The sequence below is a fragment of the Doryrhamphus excisus genome, linkage group LG11 (genome assembly GCF_037039965.1).
Source record: "Doryrhamphus excisus strain RoL-2023G ecotype Guam linkage group LG11, RoL_Dexc_Guam_v1.1, whole genome shotgun sequence".
In the NCBI taxonomy this organism is placed as follows: domain Eukaryota; kingdom Metazoa; phylum Chordata; class Actinopteri; order Syngnathiformes; family Syngnathidae; genus Doryrhamphus; species Doryrhamphus excisus.
This window is the reverse complement of record NC_136367.1, coordinates 13,037,048-13,061,278: the sequence shown is the minus strand read 5'-3', so window position 1 is coordinate 13,061,278 and position 24,231 is coordinate 13,037,048. Positions and strand designations below refer to the sequence as shown.

The window sequence follows — 24,231 nt, the reverse complement described above, 5'->3', positions numbered from 1 at the left end:
AAAAAAAGCTGACAAAATTGTAAGGTAAACACAGACTTATAATTCACAAACAAACGTTCATCATCATATAATTTCTTTATTTTGTATATTTACAAAATTGGGCAAAAAATTAAATAGTTGTTAGCAAAATAAAACCACAGGATGCGCTAGTTTGCCCCCCCGAGTGTTGAATGGATTGCATGATGGAAAACTGATGCACACGTCAACCTTTTCTCTGCATGGCCGACCGCATCCTTTGCAATGACTGCTTTATTCCACACACAATGATGCCAGTCTGCTGGTTTATTTGCCCTGTGCTTTCTGGATCTGTCTCTATGTTGACACAGAAGAACCGTCTACTGCTGCCTGGCCACTTCAATCTACAAAGCGCTCAGGATTTTAAGGCCTCTACTAATACTAGTACCTTTTAATTTGGGATGACACACACAGGAGATGTAGTTAGTACTATGGTGATTAAGACCTACTGAAATCTTCACAACTTAAAAAAAAAAAAAAAAAAACAGTAACCCAGCACTTGATGAATGCAAAGCAAAAAAGGCAGTCAGGAATCACGTCAATCACTTCGGATCATTACCTCCAAATGGGAACACCTGAGGAAATATTACACTGAGGGAACATCAATTCTTAATGATCATTTTTTTCTCTAATGCATTACATATTTCCCAAGTTTTCAGCACAAAGACCATGTTTAAGGAAGATTACAAAGGAACACTAATCTTGTTACTGGATCATTTTTTGTGCTATGACGAGACAAAACAGAAAAGCGTGTTGACTTGTCTTTACAGTATTTTAAGAGAGGGGCAGTGTTAGGTACACTCATTTGGAGGGAATGCAGTTAAAATAAAAAAGGTAGCCATGTTAAAATGTTCTCATGTGAATGGCTTTAACAGACCACAGTGTGTATGCGTGTTGGTATGACCCGGCCTCCTCCACACCAGTTTCATTTAGGATGCGAGGCCCAACGTGGACCGCATCACTGTCAGACTCCCACCAGACGCTTGGTTCATCCCCATCATTAACAACATCCCCGCCGCCAGCTCGGAGTGAGCCGATGCCTTGTCACATGACAGAGCACTGCTCCGCCGCCCCAGCCCCGAGAGCTCCAGGGAGGTTGAGGGACTCCATATCAAAGTTTAAGCCAGGAGGCTGCAAGAGAAGGAAAATTAGCTTGTGGGGGCCCACCAAAAAATGAAGTTGGACCACAACAAGTAGATTTGGGGCCACTTGTTCACCCTCAGTCCTACAAATTATAATGGTATACTGTCTGTGAATGTAGCTTGTTGTTATGACGCCGCACCATAGATGGCATTGCTCTGCAAGTTCATAAAAATCACATGTACATTAAGGGTGTGGAAAATAATCGATATATCGATGCGTGCGATGCGAGTGCATCAGCTCATTCACTGGGTATGGATGCAATTGACGGGTGAAATCTAGATTCATCACTATGCGTTTGTGGGAAGTTGTTTTCCACTTTCTGCTCCTCACTACTGTATTAGCCTAGCTGCTAGCGCATTCATATTAGCAGTATGTTTTGCAGACAGGAATATAAAGAAACATTGATTCCACTGTTGAAAGTGTCACTTTAACTTTGTTGTTGCTGTACTGTATTTTTTACAGCAGTAATTATTGTTGAATTGTTTGACTCCACCACTGAACCACTGCTATTGGAATTGCATCAAGATGTGAAATTGTGAGGAAAGTTGTTTTGGAAAAGTTGTTGCTGTTTTAAGATGGCAAAAAGAATGATGAAGAAGTGGTGCATAGTAAAAAAGACAAACAGCACTTTAGTTGAATTTACTGCCAAGTGCCTACAAGGAATAAAGCCAAATCCTTTTTGTAGGACCATATTGAATAACATTTTTCCCTTTTGCTTATTTGCATCATGTTGAATTGCATCATATCGCAAGAAATTGCACCATATCATATCGGATTGCATTGAGGGTGAATCATATTGTATCGTATAAGTATTGTATCGCTGGCAGTGCATCGAGATGTGTATTGAATCGTCCTCAGTGCTGAGATTCACACCCCTACGACACACGATAACCCGCTCAAATCCTTTTTGTAGGACCATACTGAATTCCATTTTTTCCCTTTGCTTATTTGCATCATGTTCAATTGCAAGAAATTGCACCATATCATATGTGATTGCATTGATTTGAACTAAATGATTATCGCATCGTATCGCCAGAAAATTCCATGTATCGTTAAAGTATCATATCGAATCGTCCTCAGTGCTGAGATTCACACCCCTAATGTACATGCATCAGAGCCAATTAGACATCATCTACCCCTGCCATATATATAGATTGCAGCGCAGCGGGCAAGACTGTATACTCAAACCTCACAATGGTTTCATGATTAAAGAACTCTGAATTCAACCTAAAAGTTTTGTTTTTTTTTTTTTTTATCAAAATAGGATCAATAGGATTTTAGTAAAGTAGGATGAAATGACTCATTCTAATTCCATCTTTTCCAAAGTGGTGCTCATTAAAGATAAGTTCTGCAATGCGCTCTCCTGGTTTTAAAGCATTACTAATAACACTAAATTTACATGTCAAATTAATGTGACCTCCCAGAAACAGATGTCATTGGAATGAGCGTCCACTGCCCATAAGGTGTTTCCCAACCACTGTGCCGCAGCACATAAGCATCCCGTTTGAGATCATCACGTGTGCCACTGAAAATCATATATGATTTATTCACTGCAAATAATGTATCTTTATTCATCTAGCTAAGCCAGCGACGTGAAAGTGAATAATTGCACTCGATGGCAGAAGGTACATAACTGACCTGTGTACCAGGTATCACCAGTCCTGGTGTGTGCTGTGACAGTTTTGTAATGTATATTATGTGCCGCGGCTCATTAAAAGATTGGGAAACATTGGATGAAAACAATGTTCCACGAGTAGATACTTACCGCGTCGCCGGCCAGCTCTTTGGGAGGTTGGCCAAGATCCTGTAGCTGTGCGCAAAATCAGTATGATCAATGCACATGAACTCTTTTTGCATTTCCATTGTCAGATGCGGTCTAGCCGCTGACCAGCGAGGTGAACTCTTACCTTCTGCATGAGATCCATGATGCTTTCAAAGGCAGCTTCCTTGTCGTCCTCCTTCTCAAATTGCAGGCAGATTTCTCCCATAATCTTAGCCTGCTGCTCATAGCGCTGGAAGTCCTCTGAGCTCAGGCTGGCCTTGTGGGCATCCAACCACTCTGGATACTGTCATTATAGGTTATCACATGGTTTGTCTGGTATCAGGCCAGGTATCATGCCCCCAAGTGTCAGTATCAGCCCGAAACCGAAGGTAGGCAAGCAGGGGCCAGTGTGATGATCTTATTATCACATACTACAGTATTAATTGGCCCTGTACCCTAGAAACCGCCCATGAATGATACGCAATAGTCTTGTTTTATCTCCAAACTGATACCAACCTTAGCGGTAATCTCTTTAAGGGACGGGTAAAGCACCTCCTTGGAAAGGAGATTCTGCATGATGGACTGCATGATGGGAAGAATGTTACCGTCCTCACCGCCGCCGCCGGCTTCTCCACTCTCGTCCAATCCCAAGCCTTCCAGAGCTTTGACGAGATCGTCTCCGGCGAGTCCTGAAGTCTGGAGAAAGATAAAGCGTGTGAGTGACCTCTGGTGGGTGAATTTGCTAACAGATGCTTTCCACCTGTAGGTTGTCTGCGTTCTTGGCGAGGCCACGGAGCGTTTCCTTGAGGCAAGACGTGAATTCTTGTTGGGAGGCAGTGTCAGTACCTGTGTGGAACAAACGCACCATTACCAACGCGGTCTAAAAGAAGCGGGGAAATTCCACTCACCAACTTTGCCGGCCGCTTCTGAGAGTTTTTGAAAGTGATGGAGCAGGTCGGGCTCCTCCTGGGCCAGCTCCGTCATGGCTTTCTCCCACTCCTGCTGGGCTTGAGTCGCCATGTCGCCCTCAAACAGCGTCTCGAAGAGCTTGCAGTCCTCGAGCAGTGGCGGCGGCTGCGCAAGAAGATACATTTTTGGGTGTGCTTTGGTGCTAAATGGGCACTTGGATGTCAAGCTAAGACTCAAACTTGTTTTAGAGCAAAAAAAGAAGATGGAAATATAATTATTTTGGTCAGCAAATAACAACCTTCTCTGCTCCATGGCTGGAAGAGGAGGATGGAGCCTTGGGTCCAGGAGGCGGAGGGGCAGACGCTTTGTCAAAGTCATCCAGCGCACCTAAAAGTTATATAAATACATAAATAAATAAACACTAGTCGTATCAAAGATGCATGGACACATTCAGACAAAAGGTAATGCTTGACAATGCACTTTGCACAGCAATTTTCTATTGGAATTATCTTCATTCTGTAACAAGGGAAAGAGCATCTCATATGTTTGTATACATTTTGAGTGGCAGCCGATCCTTATAATAATACATTAAAAAAACCCACATTTAAACAAACACTAATACGCTCCGACGGAAAAGTTAGTTTGACATCAGCTGCACCGGGTGCCGAGACAACGGAGCACAACCCAGCTCAAGCTTGACAAATAATGAGCCACTTTCTACGGACATGTAGCGACTACACTAACTTCCTGTTATGTAGGTTAATTTTAAAATACGTAAATTATAACCTTACTGTCCAGCAATTCGTCTAGTTCGGCGTCGTGCCCGCTGGGTGTCTCTCCTGCTCCGGACGCCATGATGAAAACTCCTCCAACCTTCCGCCGGAACGGGGTGTCGCACAATAATGACGTCATATAGAAAAGCCTCGCGTTTTGAGGTTTTCATAAGCGTCATTTCTAATAGCAGTATAGCGGCCTCTTGCGGTAGCTTTGTTTTTGCTGCTTTATTTAAAACAAGTTCGCTGTTTAAATGTTTAGTTTGTGGGAAAATCCGTTCTAAAGTACAAAATAATCCACATCATAAAATGCCAAATAGTCATACTTTGTAATTCCAATCTAATCACTGTTTATTGTTGCTTTATTTACAAATATAAATTTTTATACAAAATACATTACTCTAACATGCTATACTTTTTATTCATTCCGATAGGCATCCAGCTGTTAGTAATAAGCACAACTGCACCATTGACAAAGTCATGCAGCTCACATATGGAAAATAATGGCAGAATTCAATTTACGACAATTTAATCAATCCGCAGGGAATGTGCATGACAGACTATTCTTCTGTGGCTCACTCTCTCCCTTTGTTTGGAATAGTTAAGGAAACTAAATGACAGGGATTGTTTAGGGGGGAGTAGAGTAGTTGCTAGGCAATGTTGATAACAGTCACAGTGAGTCAGGATGGAGCAATAAGTAACATGGTAAGGTTTCACAACTGTGCCGCATAAGAAACAATGAAGATTACAACACTTTCAACAGAAAATGCTCCACTTTGTGCAGAAGTCAAACACATTAGTAACAGTATTAGCTGGAATTTCCATTCGGCTTTGACAGGAAAAGCATGCACTGAAAATTCCTGTCATATAACTGCTATTATTCAAATGTATTTAAAAACTAATTCTTTTTAAAAAGCACAAATCAAGACTATATAATCTATTAAAAATCAGACATTATCACATTTTTATGGGTGTTTTTTATCACATTTGTGATTTCACAATATATGTAGTTATTATTTTTAAATTAATCTTTATATTTTTTTTATCATTAATTGTTTTATATGAAATGTGAACATTACAAGTCTGGATACTAAGGATACGACAAAAGGCTGGCCCTCTAAGGCTGGCCCTTTATGGCCCTTTAAGGCTGGCCCTTTAAGGCTGGCCCTTTAAGGCTGGCCCTTTAAGGCTGGCCCTTTAAGGCTGGCCCTCTAAGGCTGGCCCTCTAAGGCTGGCCCTCTAAGGCTGGCCCTCTAAGGCTGGCCCTCTAACACTGGCCCTTTATGGCCCTCTAAGGCTGGCCCTTTAATGCTGGCCCTGTAGGGCTGGCCCTCTAAGGCTGGCCCTTTAATGCTGGCCCTTTAAGGCTGGCCCTCTAAGGCTGGCCCTCTAAGGCTGGCCCTTTAAGCCTGGCCCTTTACGGCTGGAGCTTTAAGGCTGGAGCTTTAAGGCTGGAGCTTTAAGGCTAGCTCTGGCTGGCCCTTTAAGGTTGGCCCTTTAAGGCTGGAGCTTTAAGGCTGGCCCATTAAGGCTGGCCCATTAAGGCTGGCAATTTAAGGCTGGCCCTTTAAGGGTGGCCCTTTAAGGCTGGCCCTTTAAGGCTAGCCCTGGCTGGCCCTCTAAGGCTGGCCCTCTAAGGCTGGCCCTCTAAGGCTGGCCCTTTAAGGCTGGCCCTCTATTTCTTTAATAATAATTTTTTTAAATCCGGATCATGGCATTGGTAGTTACAATTAATTTGTTTAATTAATTTACAAATTATTTGTATTTATTAAATTTTATATGAATGAATTTATATTAATAATATTCAACTTTTTTGTATACGATGTATGTATATTATAAGTCCAGACTTCAGGGACACCCTGTAATATTGCTAAAACCACAAATGATAAAATAAAATTTGGATTATCGTCATGAATTTTATATTTCTATTATTACATAACATACTTTTTATGTAGTATTTTTTATTATTAAAAAATTAAATTATTTAAGTAAATTATTTTATTAAAGCAATTATTTATTTCATGAATTATTTCATGCTAATTAATCCTATTCAACTTTTGTTGTATTATGTATGTATATACATTATGAGCCCATACGTTGGATGAAAAGTACAGCACATTGTTGTGTATGTTAAACACATATGTTAAACAGTCTCCAGGGTGACCACGGAAGAGGAGGAGGACTAGAAGGAGGAGGGGCCGTGCATGGACAGATGTGAATAACGGTGCAGACATTTGATGCCTAATTTGGTGGTCTGGGCGGGGAGGAGGGAGCTGGTGAGGAAGTCAAGTGGGAGTGCTGCTGCTTGCTGCTGCTAGGAGCTTTTCTCTCTCTGTAAGACTCTCCACCGCTGGATGTTTGTGTGAGACGCTGCAGCCCAGCACACGAGGTAAAGAACTTGTTGCATCTTGTCTGACGGAACATTTTGTTTTTCACATTACTGCTCTGCTAGTGTTTTTACTTAGGACGCCTTGCGTGAAGACAAAGTTTGACTTTAAATAAAACAAGTTGTGATTAAATGTGACACTTTTTGGTGTGTGTAGTAAAACGCTACTAATGGAGAGTTAATGAAGAATATTGAGAAATAATGCTGTTTTTTTATTTACATGTGGATGCTTGTGTTTTTAGTTTAAATGTGCATAGAGGTGTGTATGTGTGTGTGTGTGTGTGTGTGTCGAATAAACTAAATCTGCGTGCATTTATATGTGTGTGTGTGTGTGTGTGTGAGATGGCTGCAGGGCGCGGCTGGCGGCACACCCACCTACACCATATACTCTTAATGAATGAACCCCTGCATGCACGGCCCTAAAAAGCAACACTGACCCCCCACCATTACAATACAACAATATTGGCTTTGTTGCTTTGTCCACCTGTTAGCGAACATAACTAACCGCCACAAACTTAAGGCCTGTTTGTTTACCTTTTCCTAGCTTTTGGAAGCTCACCACAAACTTTTGACTCCATCAGCCCCCCCACTGCATGAAAAAAAAAGTGGCCTTCCAGGGGGAGGATTTATTTAGTGTCAAGTGGCGGTTTGTCTAAGTGCACATTCAGCTTCTTTTTCTGGTGTGGGATGCTCCACCAAATACCCTGTGTGTGTGTGTGTGTTTGTGTAAAAGCACCAAATTGTGTGTGTAAGTCAATTATGGATGAAATCAGGTTAGCCTTTGTGTTGCCGTGGTGACCAAATCACATGACCCCGCCTGCATGTGCAACAGGGTGTCATGTCCTGTTTGCCGTCCTGAGCCCTGAGACCTGTATGTCGACTATTTTCAGCCCTTGTCCATTTGGGGAAGTCCCTCCCCTCTACCCCCCCCCACCCATCCCCACCCTACATGTATGTGTGTGTGTGTACACTTGTTTTCCATGTGAAAAGTCGCCTGTTCCCGCCACCTTTTTCTTTCCTGGGGAAAGGGCCGGTCTTTTCCATGACTACCCTGCGACATATTTGGAGTGGTCCGACGTGACGCGTAATTGGTGGCCTGAAAGATGGGAGTGGGAGGGGAGGAGGCAAGGGAAAGAAAGAAGGAGAAGTGAAGAAAAGTTAGCCAAAGTGACAAAAAAAAAGTTGTTAGGGGAGAGCCAGACATCTGGAACACATCAGTAAGTTGGAAAATTTGATATGGAATAACGTGGGTGAGAAGAGAAGGGGGGGGGGTGCTGAAAGGGAAGGGGCCCCCATATGAGTCACTGCTCTGCTATTCCCTCCATCACCGGCCTTATAACATGTGTGTGTGTGTAGCTCATGGGGCTCAAACTAAGGGCTTCCCCCGGTTCCTCCCTTCCAGTTTTCTCACTGCCCACCCCTGCCCCCCCACCCCACACCTTCCATCCTCTTCCTGCCCTCTTTATAACCTCCATTTGCTCCCTTGTCCATTTGCAGTCATGAGTGCTTGCTACAGTTAAGTAGGTGTCTAATGGGACTAATGTAAACAAGACCGCTCTGTTTGTTTAGAGGTGTTCCTGGGGGGGGGGGGGGGGGGGGGGGGGATGGGGAGTCAAGGCGCCTGTGGTGCCAAGTGGGTGATGGGTGTCTGTCTGGGGGAGGATACACCGTGGGGGGTCCGAGCAAACTATGCAACCAATTATGCCATATTCACATACATACAAATCTATATTACGACACTGTCATTGCATCACAGCCAATCATAGCAATCCTCAGATATCATGCAAGTAAGCCCTCTAGTGGCGATGAGTGGTATTATATGACGGGATATTGTCTCCAGTGCTGAGCTAAATAAACAAAAAGCCTTCATTTGAAAATAGGGAAAAGTTTCGCAAAAATAAGATAAATTCTGATCTTTCACCAAAATGTCCGCCCCACTCCCATTTAATTTTTCATGAAATACAGTAAAACTGCAGGATACTATAATAATGTAAATGACGCCACACCAGGAGTGAACAAAGTGCGGAAATTTCCCCCTGGTTCATTTTCTACTAACCCGAGACACAGCGTAAAAATAAGATGGAAAAAAAAATAAAACAGCAAAAAAATGTTTATCCCAGCTAATAATAATTTATATTCACTGTATAATACGTTTTGTTTACACAATTTTAAAACATGTCTAAAAATATTCACACACGTGCTTTGATTTTTCAGGATGCAGGGAAATATGGCCACGCCTTTATGGCTTTGGAAGTGCTGTGTTTTTGATTTTTTTTTTAGGGGTCATCCTGACATTTAAGCTGCAATAACATCCTTTCAAGGCTGAACTTGAAAGCATCTGACATCATCATGCCCTGCAAAAGGCTGATCCCGGGAAATGCAACTTATCTCTGTTTCTGTTGGTGTTCTTGCAGAAGATAACATAACATACGACATACGACAGCCAATAGCAATCCTATTCTCTCCAAAGGACGACACGGGTGTAAGTACGACTTGTTACTAATGCTAACACGTAGCCACCTATCTTATGTTTGAAAGAATGTGATTCTGATGAGTTTCGCTTCTACCTTTAGCCTAGACAATGGTTCACAAAGATAACTTGAGGCGTAGCAGCTTGATAAAAATAAAGAAAAAGGTCTGTGGTGAGTAGAAAACCAAATAGCTTTTTTGGGGAGTGGAAGTGGCTCAGACTGTACTGCAGTCTCTGAGCAGTAAAGTAAGAGCTACATAATATTAGTCTCCTATAGAAACACATAAACATACAGACACATATAGAAACACAGACACATATACAAATCGAAACACATAGAATCATATATAAACACATAAACACATAGAAACACAGACACATATAGACACATATAGAAACACATAGACACACATAGAAACATATAGATACACATAGACACAAATAGAAACATATAGAAACACAGACACATATAGACACACATAGAAATATATAGAAACACATAGACACACATAGACACATATAGACACACATAGAAATATATAGAAACACATAGACACATATAGAAACACATAGATACACATAGACACATATAGAAACAAATAGAATCATATAGAAACACATAGACACATATAGAAACATATAGAAACACATAGACACATAAAGAAACACATAGACACATAGACACACATGGAAACATATAGAAACACAATGACACATATAGAAACACATAGACACATATAGAAACACATAGACACATATAGAAACACATAGACACATATAGAAACATATAGAAACACAGACACATATAGACACATAGAAATATACAGAAACACATAGACACATATAGAAACACATAGATACACATAGACACAAATAGAAACATATAGAAACATATAGAAACACAGACACATATAGACACACATAGAAACATATAGAAACACAGACACATATAGAAACACATAGACACATATAGAAACACATAGACACATATAGACACATATAGACACATAGACACATATAGAAACACATAGACACACATGGAAACATAAAGAAACACATAGACACATACAGAAACACATAGAAACAAAGAAACACATAGACACATATAGACACATATAGACACATATAGACACATATAGAAACAAATAGACTCATATAGAAACACATAGACACATATAGAAACACATAGACACACATGGAAACATATAGAAACACATAGACACACATGGAAACATATAGAAACACAATGACACACATAGAAACACATAGACACATATAGAAACAAAGACACACATAGACACAAATACAAACATATAGAAAACACAGACACATATAGACACACATAGAAATATATAGAAACACATAGACACATATAGAAACACATAGACACATATAGAAACATATAGAAACACATAGACACATATAGAAACACATAGACACACATGGAAACACATAGACACACAATGGAAACATAGAAACACAATGACACATATAGAAACAAATAGAATCATATAGAAACACATAGACACAAATAGAAACATATAGAAACACATAGAAACATATAGAAACACATAGACACAAATAGAAACACATATACACATATAGAAACATATAGACACATATAGAAACACATAGACACACATAGAAACACATAGAAATATGTATAGAAACACATATAGAAACATGTAGAAACATAGAAACATATAGAAACACATAGAAATACATAGAAACATATAGAAATATAAATAAACATATAGAAACATATAGAAACACATAGACACACATAGAAACATATAGAAACACATAGACACATATAGACACAAATAGAAACGCATATACACATATAGAAACATATAGATACATATAGAAACACATAGACACACATAGAAACACATAGAAATATGTATAGAAACATATATAGAAACATGTAGAAACATAGAAACATAAAACACATAGAAACATATAGAAACACATAGAAACATATAAAAACACATAGAAACATATAGAAACACATAGAAATACATAGAAACATATAGAAATATAAATAAACATATAGAAACATATAGAAACACATAGACACACATAGAAATACATAGAAACATGTAGAAACGGGCAAGAAAAGTAAATCAAGACATTTCGGTACAAGCGAGTCTATAAATCTTATGGCGGCAGATGGGCGGTGTCTTATTTATGTGAGCGTTGGCGGCAGTAGCGGCGGGGGAAGAGGGCGGATCCCCCAAGAGCAGCGTGGGTGTGGCCTAGCTTCATGTGCTATTTTTTACTTTTACTACATGACTTTGAAGCGCTTTTCAGAGCATTCCACTCGGGAATGTTTGGGAACATTCAGGGTAACACTCTTTATTGCTGCATTTGTCTCGTTTGCCAGGCATGGCAATGGCGTGGCGAAGAAGAAGAATGAAAAAGAGTCAGTCCGCCATGTTGGCTAGCTGGGCGTCTGTGCTGCACTGCTTATCATATAGTTGGTATATATTTATTCAAAGAGTCTACGGGAGGGGACAAGGATGTTGGTAGTGGACCAAGGGAGGCCGCCCTCGTTGGCCCATGCTGACAGATACACCAAGGGTCAGTGGAGGGTGCCACGCCACACCCGCCTCCGAGGACATGAACATGTAGGAATGTCAGAGTGAGGCAGCCAAGTCTCAGCACAGGAATGACTTGCAGACTAGTCATAAAAAAACAGGCCAGAATGAGAAGGGGGGGGGGGGCGGTTGGGTTGTCAGAGGGTGGGGAGTTCTTTTTTTTACATCTTACTTAAGCAGATGTAAATGTGCTATGACCACAGAGAAGTCATTATTTGTGTTTGCAGGCTTTCACCAGTCACAACCGACACAATGACATCATTGTGTGTTAGCGCCATTGCTAAGCAGGCTGTTTTTAAGCGTGGTACATCGCCCCCGTGTGGTGGAGGCCTGTTACTGTTTGTGTACTGAACGCAGGCCGCATATTTACTTTCCGTTCATTCATAACAACGCTAGAAATGAAAACATGTCCTTTCGCTCCATGTTTGAGGAAGTTAGGTTAAAGGTCACACAGAGGAGTGGATGGAAGACAGCCGGAACCATAGGGGGCAGTAGTGAGCGTTTGTAATAATAACAAATAAATAATAAATAATAACAAGAATGCAGATAAAAGTCATGACTTTAATTTGGCTGTTAATTACGAAAATTTCTTTCTATTTTACTTGAAGTAATTACAACATATTGGCCAGCACGGAGGTCGAGTGGTTAGCACACAGACCTCACAGCTAGGAGACCAGGGTTCAATTCCGCCCTCGGCCATCTCTGTGTGGAGTTTGCATGTTCTCCCCGTGCATGCGTGGGTTTTCTCCGGGTACTCCGGTTTCCTCCCACATTCCAAAAACATGCTAGGTTAATTGGTGACTCCAAATTGTCCATAGGTATGAATGTGAGTGTGAATGGTTGTTTGTCTATATGTGCCCTGTGATTGGCTGGCCACCAGTCCAGGGTGTACCCTGCCTCTCGCCCGAAGACAGCTGGGATAGGCTCCAGCACCCCCGCGACCCTGGTGAGGAAAAGCGGTAGAAAATGAATGAATGAAGTAATTAAAACATATATACATATATATAAACAATATGCTAGATCAGGGGTCTCAAACATGCGGCCCGTGGGCCAAATGTGGCCCGCAAGACACTAGTTTGAGGCCCCCGCCTTGATATGAAAGTTTGATATGGATGCTGTATGGTATCATGTACCCAGAAAAAATGATTAAGTTTGATTAATGTTCATGTTAAAGGTTAAATAACTGTTAATAGTTATCCTCCATATCCGTGTGGAAGTGGTAAGTTTTTGGCTTTTTAAGTTTAAAGGAAATAACTTGGAGGCTACCGTTTAGGTCGCTAGCTCTCTAGTTTGCGAGTTAGCATGTGTCTCAAGACCCTGCAGTTGCGCAATATGTTGTAAATAAAGAGTATAATGTGACTATAGTCGTGTTTTGTCATGTCTACAGGGCTCTAATAATGCTTTGTTCATTTTAATCTGAAAAAAATAATTTGTCTACCCACCAAATATATGTGGTTTCTTAATTTTTAATTATTTGCCGTTTTATTATTATTATATTTATTTATTACTGATTGATTGATTTTCTTTATTCTTGATCTTATTTTGTGTAGAAAATAAAAATGAAGATATTTGAGAACAGTGGAATGTTTTACCAGAGCTTTTCTTGTAGAAAATTAGAACCAATGCAAAGTTTATTCGTTTTTCTGTTTTTAATAAATGCGTTTTTTTTTTGAAAACCTGATGCGGCCCAGTCTCACCCAGACCCTAGCTCCAGTGGCCCCCAGGTAAATTGAGTTCGAGACCCCTGTGCTAGATGGTAAATAACAATGCATTGTTATGTGAGCTGCATTTAAAGCACCAGGGTAGTTTGAACAGCAAGCACAAAGGCTTGCTAGGTGCCTTGCAGGTGGTGGGAATCGAACCTCCCCTCACCACTCGACCACAGCAGGCCCCAGCCGTCATAGTCTTTCAAACACTTTCCTAACGCTCCCGGTGTCGGCCTCCTTCCAGGTCCTTCTACCTGAGCATCGACTGGTTGACATCCGAGGAAGTCACTGGCAACATGGCTATCGTCCTCCACTCCACACCCCTCCTCTGGACCCGCCTGGCGGCGCTGGTGTTCTCCTGCGTGGCCTTCTCAGTGGCCGTCCACGGCGGGCGCCTGTACCACGGCACGGGTGACTGGTGCATCTTCTGCTGGGCCTTCAGCTTCGCAGGCACCCTGCTGGTCCTGCTGGTGGAGCTGTTCGGCCTGCAGACCCGAGCCCCCGTGTCCTGGAAGAACTTCCCCATCACCTTCGCCTGCTACGCCGCCTTGCTGTGCCTGTCCGCCTCCATCATCTTCCCTCTGTACTACCTGAAAGGCTCCATGGGGCCCAGCCAGGTGCGGGACTACCGCATCGTGTCCACCGTCTTCTCCTGCCTGGCCACCATCGCCTACATGACCGAGGTGAGCATCAGCAAAGCACGTCCGGGCGAAGTGGCCGGCTACATGGCCACCGCCCCCGGCCTGCTCAAGGTGTGCGAGACCTTCGTGGCCTGCATCATCTTCGTCTTCATCAGCGACCCCGTCTTGTACGACCGCCACGACGCTCTCAAGTACTGCATGTCCGTCTACTGCATCTGCTTCATCCTATCGGCCGCCATCATCCTGCTCTGTGTGGGCGAGTGCACCGGGTGCCTGCCCTTCCCTTTCGCCCGCTTCCTCTCCGCCTACGCCCTCCTCGCCGTGATCCTCTACCTGTCGGCCACCATCGTTTGGCCCATCTTCAACTTTGACCCCAAGCACGGTGGCAACAAGCAGCGGCCGTCCAACTGCGGCACCACCCAGGGGTTGTGCGTGTGGGACAAGCTGATGGCGGTGGCTGTGCTCACGGCCGTCAACTTCATCCTCTACCTGGCCGACCTCATCTACTCCGCCCGCCTGGTGTTTGTCAGCGCTTGAAGGAGGCGCTGCGACGCTAAGCCTCAGATGAAATTAAATTTGGCAGGATTTGGCATTAACATTGACGAGAAGTCGGGGACCACAAAGTAGCTCACAATGCGACATCATGATACTTAGCCGCTGTTTGATATTCCTTGATATTCCGTATATTGGAAGAAAGAACACCCTCCATACATGATGACATATATACAGCTGAGGAGGCGCAATGTATAAAATGCTGACGATTTACCCCACGTTTTGGTTTCATTATACAGCAATTTGACGAAAAAAACCTGCGATATGTTGTGATATGTAATGAAAAGTTACTGAAAGTTTATCCCACCATTACTAATTGCACAAATTTTACTATACATCACATTCATTATTATTACTTTAATAATTGCTATTAATTATACATTGTAATTCTACATTAATATATACAGTATGTAACTAAGGAGGCAAAATGAACTGCTTTTTCAAGACTATTAATTATAATCCTTAATGTTTAGGAAAAAAACCTGCCTAGATAATAAAGTATCGCTAATGTGATACGCAAGACTGTCATATTTGGCTTTTATGGGGTCTATATGGCTGTGTTTACATGTGCAGCGATGTTGCCGTGTGTCCGCCTGATTGGCTGCTCGGGCCCACAGACGGAGCATGCTGATGCCGATGAACACGTTTCATTTCATTCCACTTACAGAGGTGCCGACCACGGAGTCCACATTGACGTAAAAAACTATATTTAGGATGTGCATGTAAACATAGGCTGAAACGGCGATTTGGTATTATTATTATTATTATTTTTTTTGTTGCATGTGTGTTCTGCTTAAATTGTGGCAGGAATAAAAGAAGCGGTGGCTTTTAGCTCAATACGGAATTAAATTAATGATAATTATTTTATTAATAAAATTAATAAAATAAAAAAATATATAAAAATTCATACAATTAATTAATTTTATTAATAAAATTATTTTATTAATAATTGGTCCATTTTTATTAACTAAGAAGGTTTTCAGTTAAAACAAAAAAAAGTTCCTAAGTGACGTGATGTTCAGGTTTAATAATGACTTTAGGCCATACAGCGCACCTACTTGCACGTTAAAATCAACATTATGACGATATATTAATAAAATTTATAAAAAAATTATAAAATTCATTAATTGTATTAATAAAATTATTTGATTAATAATTGGGACGTTTTTATTAACTAAGAAGGTTTGTAGTTAAAACAACAAAAAAAAAAGTTCCTAAGTGACATGATGTTCAGGTTTAATAATGACTTTAGGCCAGGGGTCCCCAAACTTTTTCCTGTTAGGGCCACATATCTTTTCCCTGCTCTGATGGGGGGCCGGGGTCAGTTTGTAGCAAAAAATGTAACGATTGCATGGGTGTCTAAACATAAACATTTATTGTTTTCCAGAAAGCCACACAAAACCAAATATTAATAACCCTTTCCGGGATCTTCACGGAAAAAATAAGTCGGAAATAAATAATAACACTATTAATAAAATAAATAATACTAGGTTTTACCGCTTTTTCTTTGCATTGAACAAAAAAATAATCGTTTGTCCACTGCAGGTTAAATACCCTGCATTCTGAATTTTGATTCATTCTCAATTTTTCTCTTACCTAATCTTTTCGCCATTGTTCTGCTCTATTTGACGGGGTGAGTCAAGGATTTTTTTTCTGGGAGGGGGGAGGGGTATTTATCTGGTGTTGCTCAGGGGGCCGGACCAAAGGTGGAGGCGGGCCGGATCCGGCCCGCGGGCCGTAGTTTGGGGACCCCTGCTTTAGGCCGTACAGCGCACCTACTTGCATGTTACAATCAACATTATGACGATATATTAATAAAATAATAAAATTTATAAAAATTTATAAAATTAATTAATTGTATTAATACAATTATTTGATTAATAATTGGGCCGTTTTTATTAACTAAGAAGGTTTTTAGTTAAAACAAACAAAAAAAAGTTCCTAAGTGACGTGATGTTCAGGTTTAATAATGACTTTAGGCCGTACAGCGCACCTACTTGCACGTTACAATCAACATTATGACGATATATGTATTAGCGGACTGAAAATATTTGAGGTAAATATACATGTGTGTGTGTGTATGTATATGTGTGTGCACACGTCTTTACCGTCCATGTTGTACAACATAAGGTGATATGCACTTAACAGTGTTTTTCCTGAGGGCTCCACTAACTAAATAACGTTAACTGACACCAATGGATTCAGTCGTCAACAAGGGTGCTTCCTCCTCGGCTGATATTAGTGTTCTTCTTTTTTTATTTGCATAACTTGTATTCCGCTGTGTGTTGTAAGAAAATGTAACCTTGCATTTCAATGAAGACACTTATTAAACTGATGCTGGTGTTTGTGGTGATGTGACGCCTTGAACGCATCATTTGCAGATCACACAGTCAGGAGATCGGGAAGACCTGGGTTCGATTTTCCACTTGGGAATCTCTGTGTGGAGTTTGCATGTTCTTCCTGTGCATGCGTGGGTTTTCTCCGGGTACTCCGGATTTCCTCCCACATTCCAAAAACATGCTAGGCAACTCCAACTTGTCCATAAATAGATGCACAAGACAAATAGACGGTGTGGACATTGAAAGGGTGAAGGAAAATACATTTCTGGGGATCACAATAGATGAAAATATGAGCTGGGAACCTCATATTACAAATATACAACATAAGGTGGCCAGAAATATTTCAGTATTGAACAAAGAAAAATTTGTTCTCAATCAGAAATCATTCCACACTCTTTATTGCTCTCTGGTTCTACCATATCTTACTTATTGTGTGGAAATATGGGGTAATAACTATAAAAGCAATCTTCACTCGCTAAATGTACTGCAAAAAAGGTCAGTAAGGATAATTCATAATACTAACGCCTTATTTCTAAAATCACAAATACTTCAACTTGCTGATATAGTTCATCTTCAAACAGCTAAAATAATGCATAAGGCTAAAAATAAGCAATTAGCTAAAAATGTCATCCAATACTTCTCTACAAGAGAGGAGAAATATGACCTCAGGGAAGAAGTACATTTGAAACACTTCTATGCTAGGACTACGTTATACTAGCCATACTTTGGTACGTGACAAAAATCAAATCAAATCAAATCAAATCAAATCAAATCAAATCAAATCAAATCAAATCAAATCAAATCAAATCAAATCAAATCAAATCAAATCAAATCAAATCAAATCAAATCAAATCAAATCAAATCAAATCAAATCAAATCAGGAAAGCAGGAAGTGAACAAACAGTTAGTGATTGTAAAAGTACCAGGTGGAGGGGTAGGATTTAATAAGCTTTGCTTCTTCCTACTCCTTTTGGACATGTGGAACTGTGAACTGATTATGGGATGCACTCAATTGTAATCTGATGCATGTTCAAATGAAATTAAACCATTACCATTACCATAGGTATGAATGTGAATGTGAATGGTTGCAATAGGCTGGCCACCAGCCAAGCTGGGGTAGGCTCCAGCACACCACTGTCACCCTAATCAGGATAAGCGGTATAGAAAATGGATGGATAAGCACAAGAATATCAAACAAAAATGGAAAATGATTTTTGCGGTGCACAAATCCTTCCAGTACAACCCCTCCCGGTCCCCGTTCTCCCACTTTTTCCAACTACAGAAAGATGTTTATTTCACAAGCTCAAGCCCCCCTTAAAGTAGATTTGACTTCTTTTGACTGCTTTCTAGATTGTCCACCTGATGGCTTTGACAAATGACAGTACTTTTATCATTTCCTAGCATCACCCCACTAGCAGTCAAAGCTAACCCAACTCACAATTCCCTTTTCTATTTCACATTTCACATCCACTGGGCCGGATCGGTCAGACATGGTCCCAGTTGTCATGGTACAGCTGTCCGTGAGGGGGCGGGGCGGGCTCTGTGGTGATGGATCTTGTAAACAACCAAGTATAAATAGTTAGCAAAGAGCACATGCTCACTGTCAAACAATAAGATGGATTCAGGTCCAATGAATGGGACAAAGCAGGTGAACTTTGAAGATGACATGATGTGTTTCTAGGCAGTCGCCATGGTAACAAGAAGCTAACGTTTGTATGTTTGAATCTGACATTTGTATGTAAACACATAGTTGTAATATTTGTACGGCAGGAGGTTAGAAACCAGGGGTGGGCAAACTACGGCCCGGGGGCCACATGTGGCCCGCTAAGTGTTTAAATATGGCCCGGCTGTTCTTTCCAAAATATTTCATTTAAACTCAACGTACAACCTGGCATCATGGCTTGAGACAACCTTTTGATGGTTGAAGTAGCTGTTTTATCAATTTCGTTATTTGATGTGGTCTGTTGTTTACAAAATGCTCCTGAAAAAAAGGACACAAGCACATAATAATAATAATAATAATAATAATAAAAATAATAATAATAATAATAATACATTCATTTTCTACCGCTTACCCTCACGAGGGTCGTGGGGGTGCTGGAGCCTATCCCAGCTGTCTTGGGGCGAGAGGCGGGGTACACCCTGGACTGGTCCTAATAATAATAATAATAATAATAATAATAATAATAATAATAATAATAATAATAATAATAATAATAATAATAATAATAATAATAATAATAATAATAATAATACATTCATTTTTTACCGCTTATCCTCACAAGGGTCGTGGGGGTGCTGGAGCCTATCCCAGCTCTCTTGGGGCGAGAGGCGGGGTACACCCTGGACTGGTTGTAATAATAATAATAATAATAATACTAATAATAATAATAATTCATTAATTTTTACCGCGTATCCTCACAAGGGTCGCGGGGGTGGTGGAGCCTATCCCAGCTGTCTTGGGGCGAGAGGTGGGGTACACCCTGGACTGGTTGTAATAATAATAATAATAATAATAACAATCAGAATTCATTCATTTTCTACTGCTTATCCTCACGAGGGTCACGGGGGTGCTGGAGCCTATCATAGCTGTCTTGGGGCGAGAGGCGGGGTACACCCTGGACTGGTCGTAATAATAATAATAATAATAATAATAATAATAAATTTATAATGCACTTTACATGAAATAAATGATCTCAAAGTGCACGTATAGCAGACTGCATGACAATTTTACGTGTAAAATATGTGTAAAAATATACGTGTACAAATGGACTGTCACATGTAAAATAATATACAGTCTGCCCCGCCCGTCAATTTTATTAAATCAATGCGGCCCGCGAGTCAAAAAGTTTGCCCACCCCTGTTATAAACCATTAGCTCTCAGCAACTACAAGAACAATCGTAAGTCATGAGTGTTAAAACTAGTTCCTGTCGTCAGCCACAAGAGGGCGACAAGGAGATAAAGTGGGCATGCAGTGTGCGTGTGTCCGCAGGCTGAGCATCATAGTGGATGGGAATGGATGGAAACGTCACACCATCCACACTCACATTAGCTGAGCAGGTAATTACTTTTTTTCAAGCCAAAATGTAACATTTTCACATCCCTAAAGGTGGGTTTTCTCCGGGTACTCCGGCTTCCTCCCACATTCCAAAAACATGCTAGGTTCTGCCACAAGGATAAGTGTCTGGGCCTTAGGCATTTACAATGAGGCAATATACTTTATTTCAGTTTTGTGTGGAAAATTATTTCTGACTTTTTAATTACTTAATGAGTTGATTAAATTCAAAATGTAATTTAGATTATTAATTTATTCATTTTCTACCGCTTTTTCCTCCCAAGGGTTGTGGGAGTTGCTGGAGCCTATCCCAGCTGTCTTTGGGCGAGAGGCGGGGTACACCCTGGACTGGTGGCCAGCCAATCACAGGGCACATATAGACAAACAACCATTCACACTCACATTCATACCTATGGACAATTTGGAGTGGCTAATTAACCTAGCATGTTTTTGGAATGTGGGAGGAAACCGGAGTACCCGGAGAAAACCCACACATGCACGGGGAGAACATGCAAACTCCACACAGAGATGGCCGAGGGTGGAATTGAACTCTGGTCTCCTAGCTGTGAGGTCTGCGCACTAACCACTAGACCGCCGTGTCGCCCCAATTTAGATTATAATATCTATTTTTTAATTAGGTTATTGCTCTTATTACTTTTTATGTTTGAGCATGGGCAGCACGGCGGACTAGTGGTTAGCGCGCAGACCTCACATGTGTGCATGTTCTCCCCGTGCATACGTGGGTTTTCTCCGGGTACTCCGGTTTCCTCCCACATTCCAAAAACATGCTAGGTTAATTGGCCACTCCAAATTGTCCATAGGTATGAATGTGAGTGTGAATGGTTGTTTGTCTATATGTGCCCTGTGATTGGCTGGCCACCAGTCCAGGGTGTACCCCCGCCTCTCGCCTGAAGACGGCTGGGATAGGCTCCAGCAACCCCCGCGACCCTCGTGAGGAAAAGCGGTAGAAAATGAATGAATGAATGTTTGAGCATAGGCAATTTTCCCCCTCAGAAAACATGTCTGATTCGCAATAAGTTGCTAATAATGTATAAAAATGTGAAAATACAGGTAAAATGCTAGGTTAGTTGGCAATTACAAATTGTCCATAGGTAGTAGGGGTGTGAATCTCAGCACTGAGGATCATTCCATACACATCTCGATGCACTGCCAGTGATATCATTTAGTTCAAATCAATCTGGCTTTATTCCTTGTAGGCACTTGGCAGTAAATTCAACTAAAGTGCTGTTTGTCTTTTTTACTATACACCACTTCTTCATCATTCTTTTTGCCATCTTAAAACAGCAACAACTTTTCCAAAACAACTTTCCTCACAATTTCCCATCTTTATGCAATTCCAATAGCAGTGGTTCAGTGGTGGAGTCAAACAATTCAACAATAATTACTGCTGTAAAAAATACAGTACAGCAACAACAAAGTTAAAGTGACACTTTCAACAGTGGAATCAATGTTTGTTTATATTCCTGTCTGCTAAACATACTGCTAATATGAATGAGCTAGCAGCTAGGCTAATACAGTAGTGAGGAGCAGAAAGTGGAAAACAACTTCTACCTGGTTCTAATTGGTTCTCTGCTGTTCTAATGTCACTTGCTGTGCTGAACACTCCTTCAGGTGGGGGGCACTTGTTGGGGGGGGGGATTAGCTCCTGGACAATTTGGAAAGCAGTGAAAGATCCACTGACCTCATTTGCTTGGGTTGTGGTGTCCCTCTTTTTCTTGTCTTAACGCGGCATTCTTTGCAAATGACGGACGTTTTGTCGAGCTTTCATACGTTCTTTGAGAATCCGTAGTGTTTCCAAACATACCATTTAAACGTTGTGGGGGGGTTAAATATAGAAAGTTCCTCGCTGCTGCTTGCTACGAACGTCCATGCTGTTTTACTAGTAGTTGGATGTGCCTCACGGCTTCCGTCAGTATTCAATACAAAACGCCAAATAATGATGGTGCATTCATGGCACCTGGGGAACAGCATATGGGGTGAAGTTGAACATTAATAAAACGGCACTTGCATCGGATTTTACCGATACCACAAACGCATCGCGATGAATCTGGATTTCACCCGTCAATTGCATCCATACCCAGTGAATGAGTCGATGCACTCGCATCGCGCGCATGCGCATCACGTCGTACTTCGGTACGTGACAAAAGAATTTACAAATATAAATAAAAATAAAACTTAAATTATATTAGAAAGACAGGAAGTGAACAAATGTAACAGTTAGTGATTGTAAAAGTACCAGATGGAAGGGTAGGATTTAATAAGCTTTGCTTCTTCCTACTCCTTTTTGGACATGTGGAACTGAGAACTGATTATGTGATGCATTCAATTGTAATCTGATGCATGTTCAAATGAAATTAAACCATTACCATAACTGAGATGAATTGAGATCTATCAGTCTGGAAAAGATTAAAGAAATATCTAAAGCTTTGGGACTCCAGCAAACCATAGTGAGAGCAATTATCCACAAATGGAAAAAAACATGGAACAGTGGTGAACCTTCCCACCAAAATGACCCCAAGAGCCCAGACCCCACAACAACATCCAATGTACTGCAATACATGCTGGGTCAGTGCAGTGTTCATGACTCCTCCGTACAAAAACAGAATTGTTGGAGGAACATTAAGGCTTGTGTAGTAGAAAACAGAAAACATCTTAATGATCCACAAGACCTTTGGGAAAATACTGTCTGGTCGGACGAGACCTTTTGGAGGCATTGTGCCCCATTGTATCTGCCGTAAAAGAAAAAGAACATCATACAAACAGTAAAATGTAGTGGTGGTAGTGTGAAGGTCTGAGGTGTTTTGCTGCTTCAGGACCTGGAAGACTTGCTGGGATTAATGGACCCATGAATTCCGCTTTCTAAAAAAAAATCCTGAGACTTTGGAGTGAATTGAATTGAACCGAGTTTTAATAGGATTCAAAACAAGAGCTCAAATTAAATCCCAGGTTATTTTTGTCCAGGGCTGCATGGCGGTTGAGTGGTTAGACCTCACAGCTAGGAGACCAGGGTTCAATTCCACCATCGGCCATCTCTGTGTGGAGTTTTCATGTTCTCCCTGTGCATGCGTGGGTTTTCCGGTTTCTTCCCACATTCCAAAAACATGCTAGGTTAATTGGCCACAGGTATGAATGTGAGTGTGAATGGTTGTTTGTCTATATGTGCCCTGTGATTGGCTGGCGACCAGTCCAGGGTGTACCCTGCCTCTCGCCCAAAGACAGCTGGGATAGGCTCCAGCACCCCCGCGACCCTCTGGTTTCTTCCCACATTCCAAAAACATGCTAGGTTAATTAGCCACTCCAAATTGTCCATAGGTATGAATGTGAGTGTGAATGGTTGTTTGTCTATATGTGCCCTGTGATTGGCTGGCCACCAGTCCAGGGTGTACCCCGCCTCTTGCCCAAAGACAGCTGGGATAGGCTCCAGCACCCCCTGCGACCCTTGTGAGGAAAAAGTGGTAGAAAATGAATGAATGAATGATTTTTGACCAACTTTTGATGTGAAAGGTCACTTTAGCATGTCTTTAAGTTAACTCCTTCAGACTTTCTGGACAAGAACCCTATATATTTTGACCAAAAAAAAAATGCATTTATTAAAAATTAAAATTAAAAATTTAATAAAAATTTTCTACAAGAAAAGCTCTGATAAAACATTCCACTGTTCTCAAATATCTTCATTTTTATTTTTCTACACAAAATAAGATCAAGAATAAAGAAAATCAATCAGTAATAAATAAATATAATAATAATAATAAAACGGCAAATAATTAAAAATTAAGAAACCACATATAGTTGGTGGGTAGACAAATAATTTTTTCTCTGATTAAAATGAACAAAGCATTATTAGAGCCCTGTAGACAT

General features: G+C 40.9%; 2 protein-coding genes and 1 long non-coding RNA gene across 4 annotated transcripts; 2 read left to right on the top strand and 1 right to left on the bottom strand.

The window, feature by feature from the left end:
• Positions 1 to 56: 56 nt before the first annotated feature.
• On the bottom strand, positions 57 to 4,730 carry pex19 (peroxisomal biogenesis factor 19). The gene is made up of 8 exons (XM_058076254.2): positions 4,621 to 4,730; positions 4,128 to 4,216; positions 3,829 to 3,994; positions 3,681 to 3,766; positions 3,437 to 3,616; positions 3,066 to 3,224; positions 2,924 to 2,968; positions 57 to 1,146 (listed from the first exon to the last, which is right to left on the bottom strand). The coding sequence occupies exons 1-8, from the start codon at positions 4,682 to 4,684 to the stop codon at positions 1,060 to 1,062; spliced, it is 876 nt and encodes a 291-aa protein (XP_057932237.2). The 5' UTR covers positions 4,685 to 4,730; the 3' UTR covers positions 57 to 1,059.
• A 2,178-nt stretch (positions 4,731 to 6,908) lies between these two features.
• On the top strand, positions 6,909 to 15,995 carry myadmb (myeloid associated differentiation marker b). Of its 2 annotated transcripts, none has more exons than XM_058075585.2 (2): positions 6,909 to 6,991; positions 14,009 to 15,995. In XM_058075585.2, exon 2 carries the CDS (start codon positions 14,061 to 14,063, stop codon positions 14,940 to 14,942), a length of 882 nt encoding a protein of 293 aa, XP_057931568.1. In that variant the 5' UTR covers positions 6,909 to 6,991; positions 14,009 to 14,060; the 3' UTR covers positions 14,943 to 15,995. The 2 variants fall into 2 exon arrangements, with proteins under 2 accessions (XP_057931568.1, XP_057931558.1); XM_058075575.2 differs by lacking the exon at positions 6,909 to 6,991 and adding an exon at positions 9,263 to 9,470.
• A 31-nt stretch (positions 15,996 to 16,026) lies between these two features.
• On the top strand, positions 16,027 to 17,310 carry LOC144901291 (uncharacterized). Its single transcript, XR_013629461.1, has 2 exons — positions 16,027 to 16,209; positions 16,719 to 17,310. It is a non-coding gene; the product is annotated as an uncharacterized LOC144901291 (long non-coding RNA).
• The last annotated feature ends 6,921 nt before the right edge of the window (positions 17,311 to 24,231 follow it).

Excerpts from the sequence above, each read along its gene's own strand:
- pex19 (XM_058076254.2), bottom strand. The coding sequence starts at position 4,684 with ATGGCGTCCGGAGCAGGAGAGACACCCAGCGGGCACGACGCCGAACTA. Across the intron at positions 3,767-3,828 it reads AGAAGCGGCCGGCAAAGTTG|GTACTGACACTGCCTCCCAA; the intron begins GTGAGTGGAATT and ends TGTTCCACACAG. Across the intron at positions 3,225-3,436 it reads TTAAAGAGATTACCGCTAAG|TATCCAGAGTGGTTGGATGC; the intron begins GTTGGTATCAGT and ends CTATAATGACAG.
- myadmb (XM_058075585.2), top strand. The coding sequence starts at position 14,061 with ATGGCTATCGTCCTCCACTCCACACCCCTCCTCTGGACCCGCCTGGCG.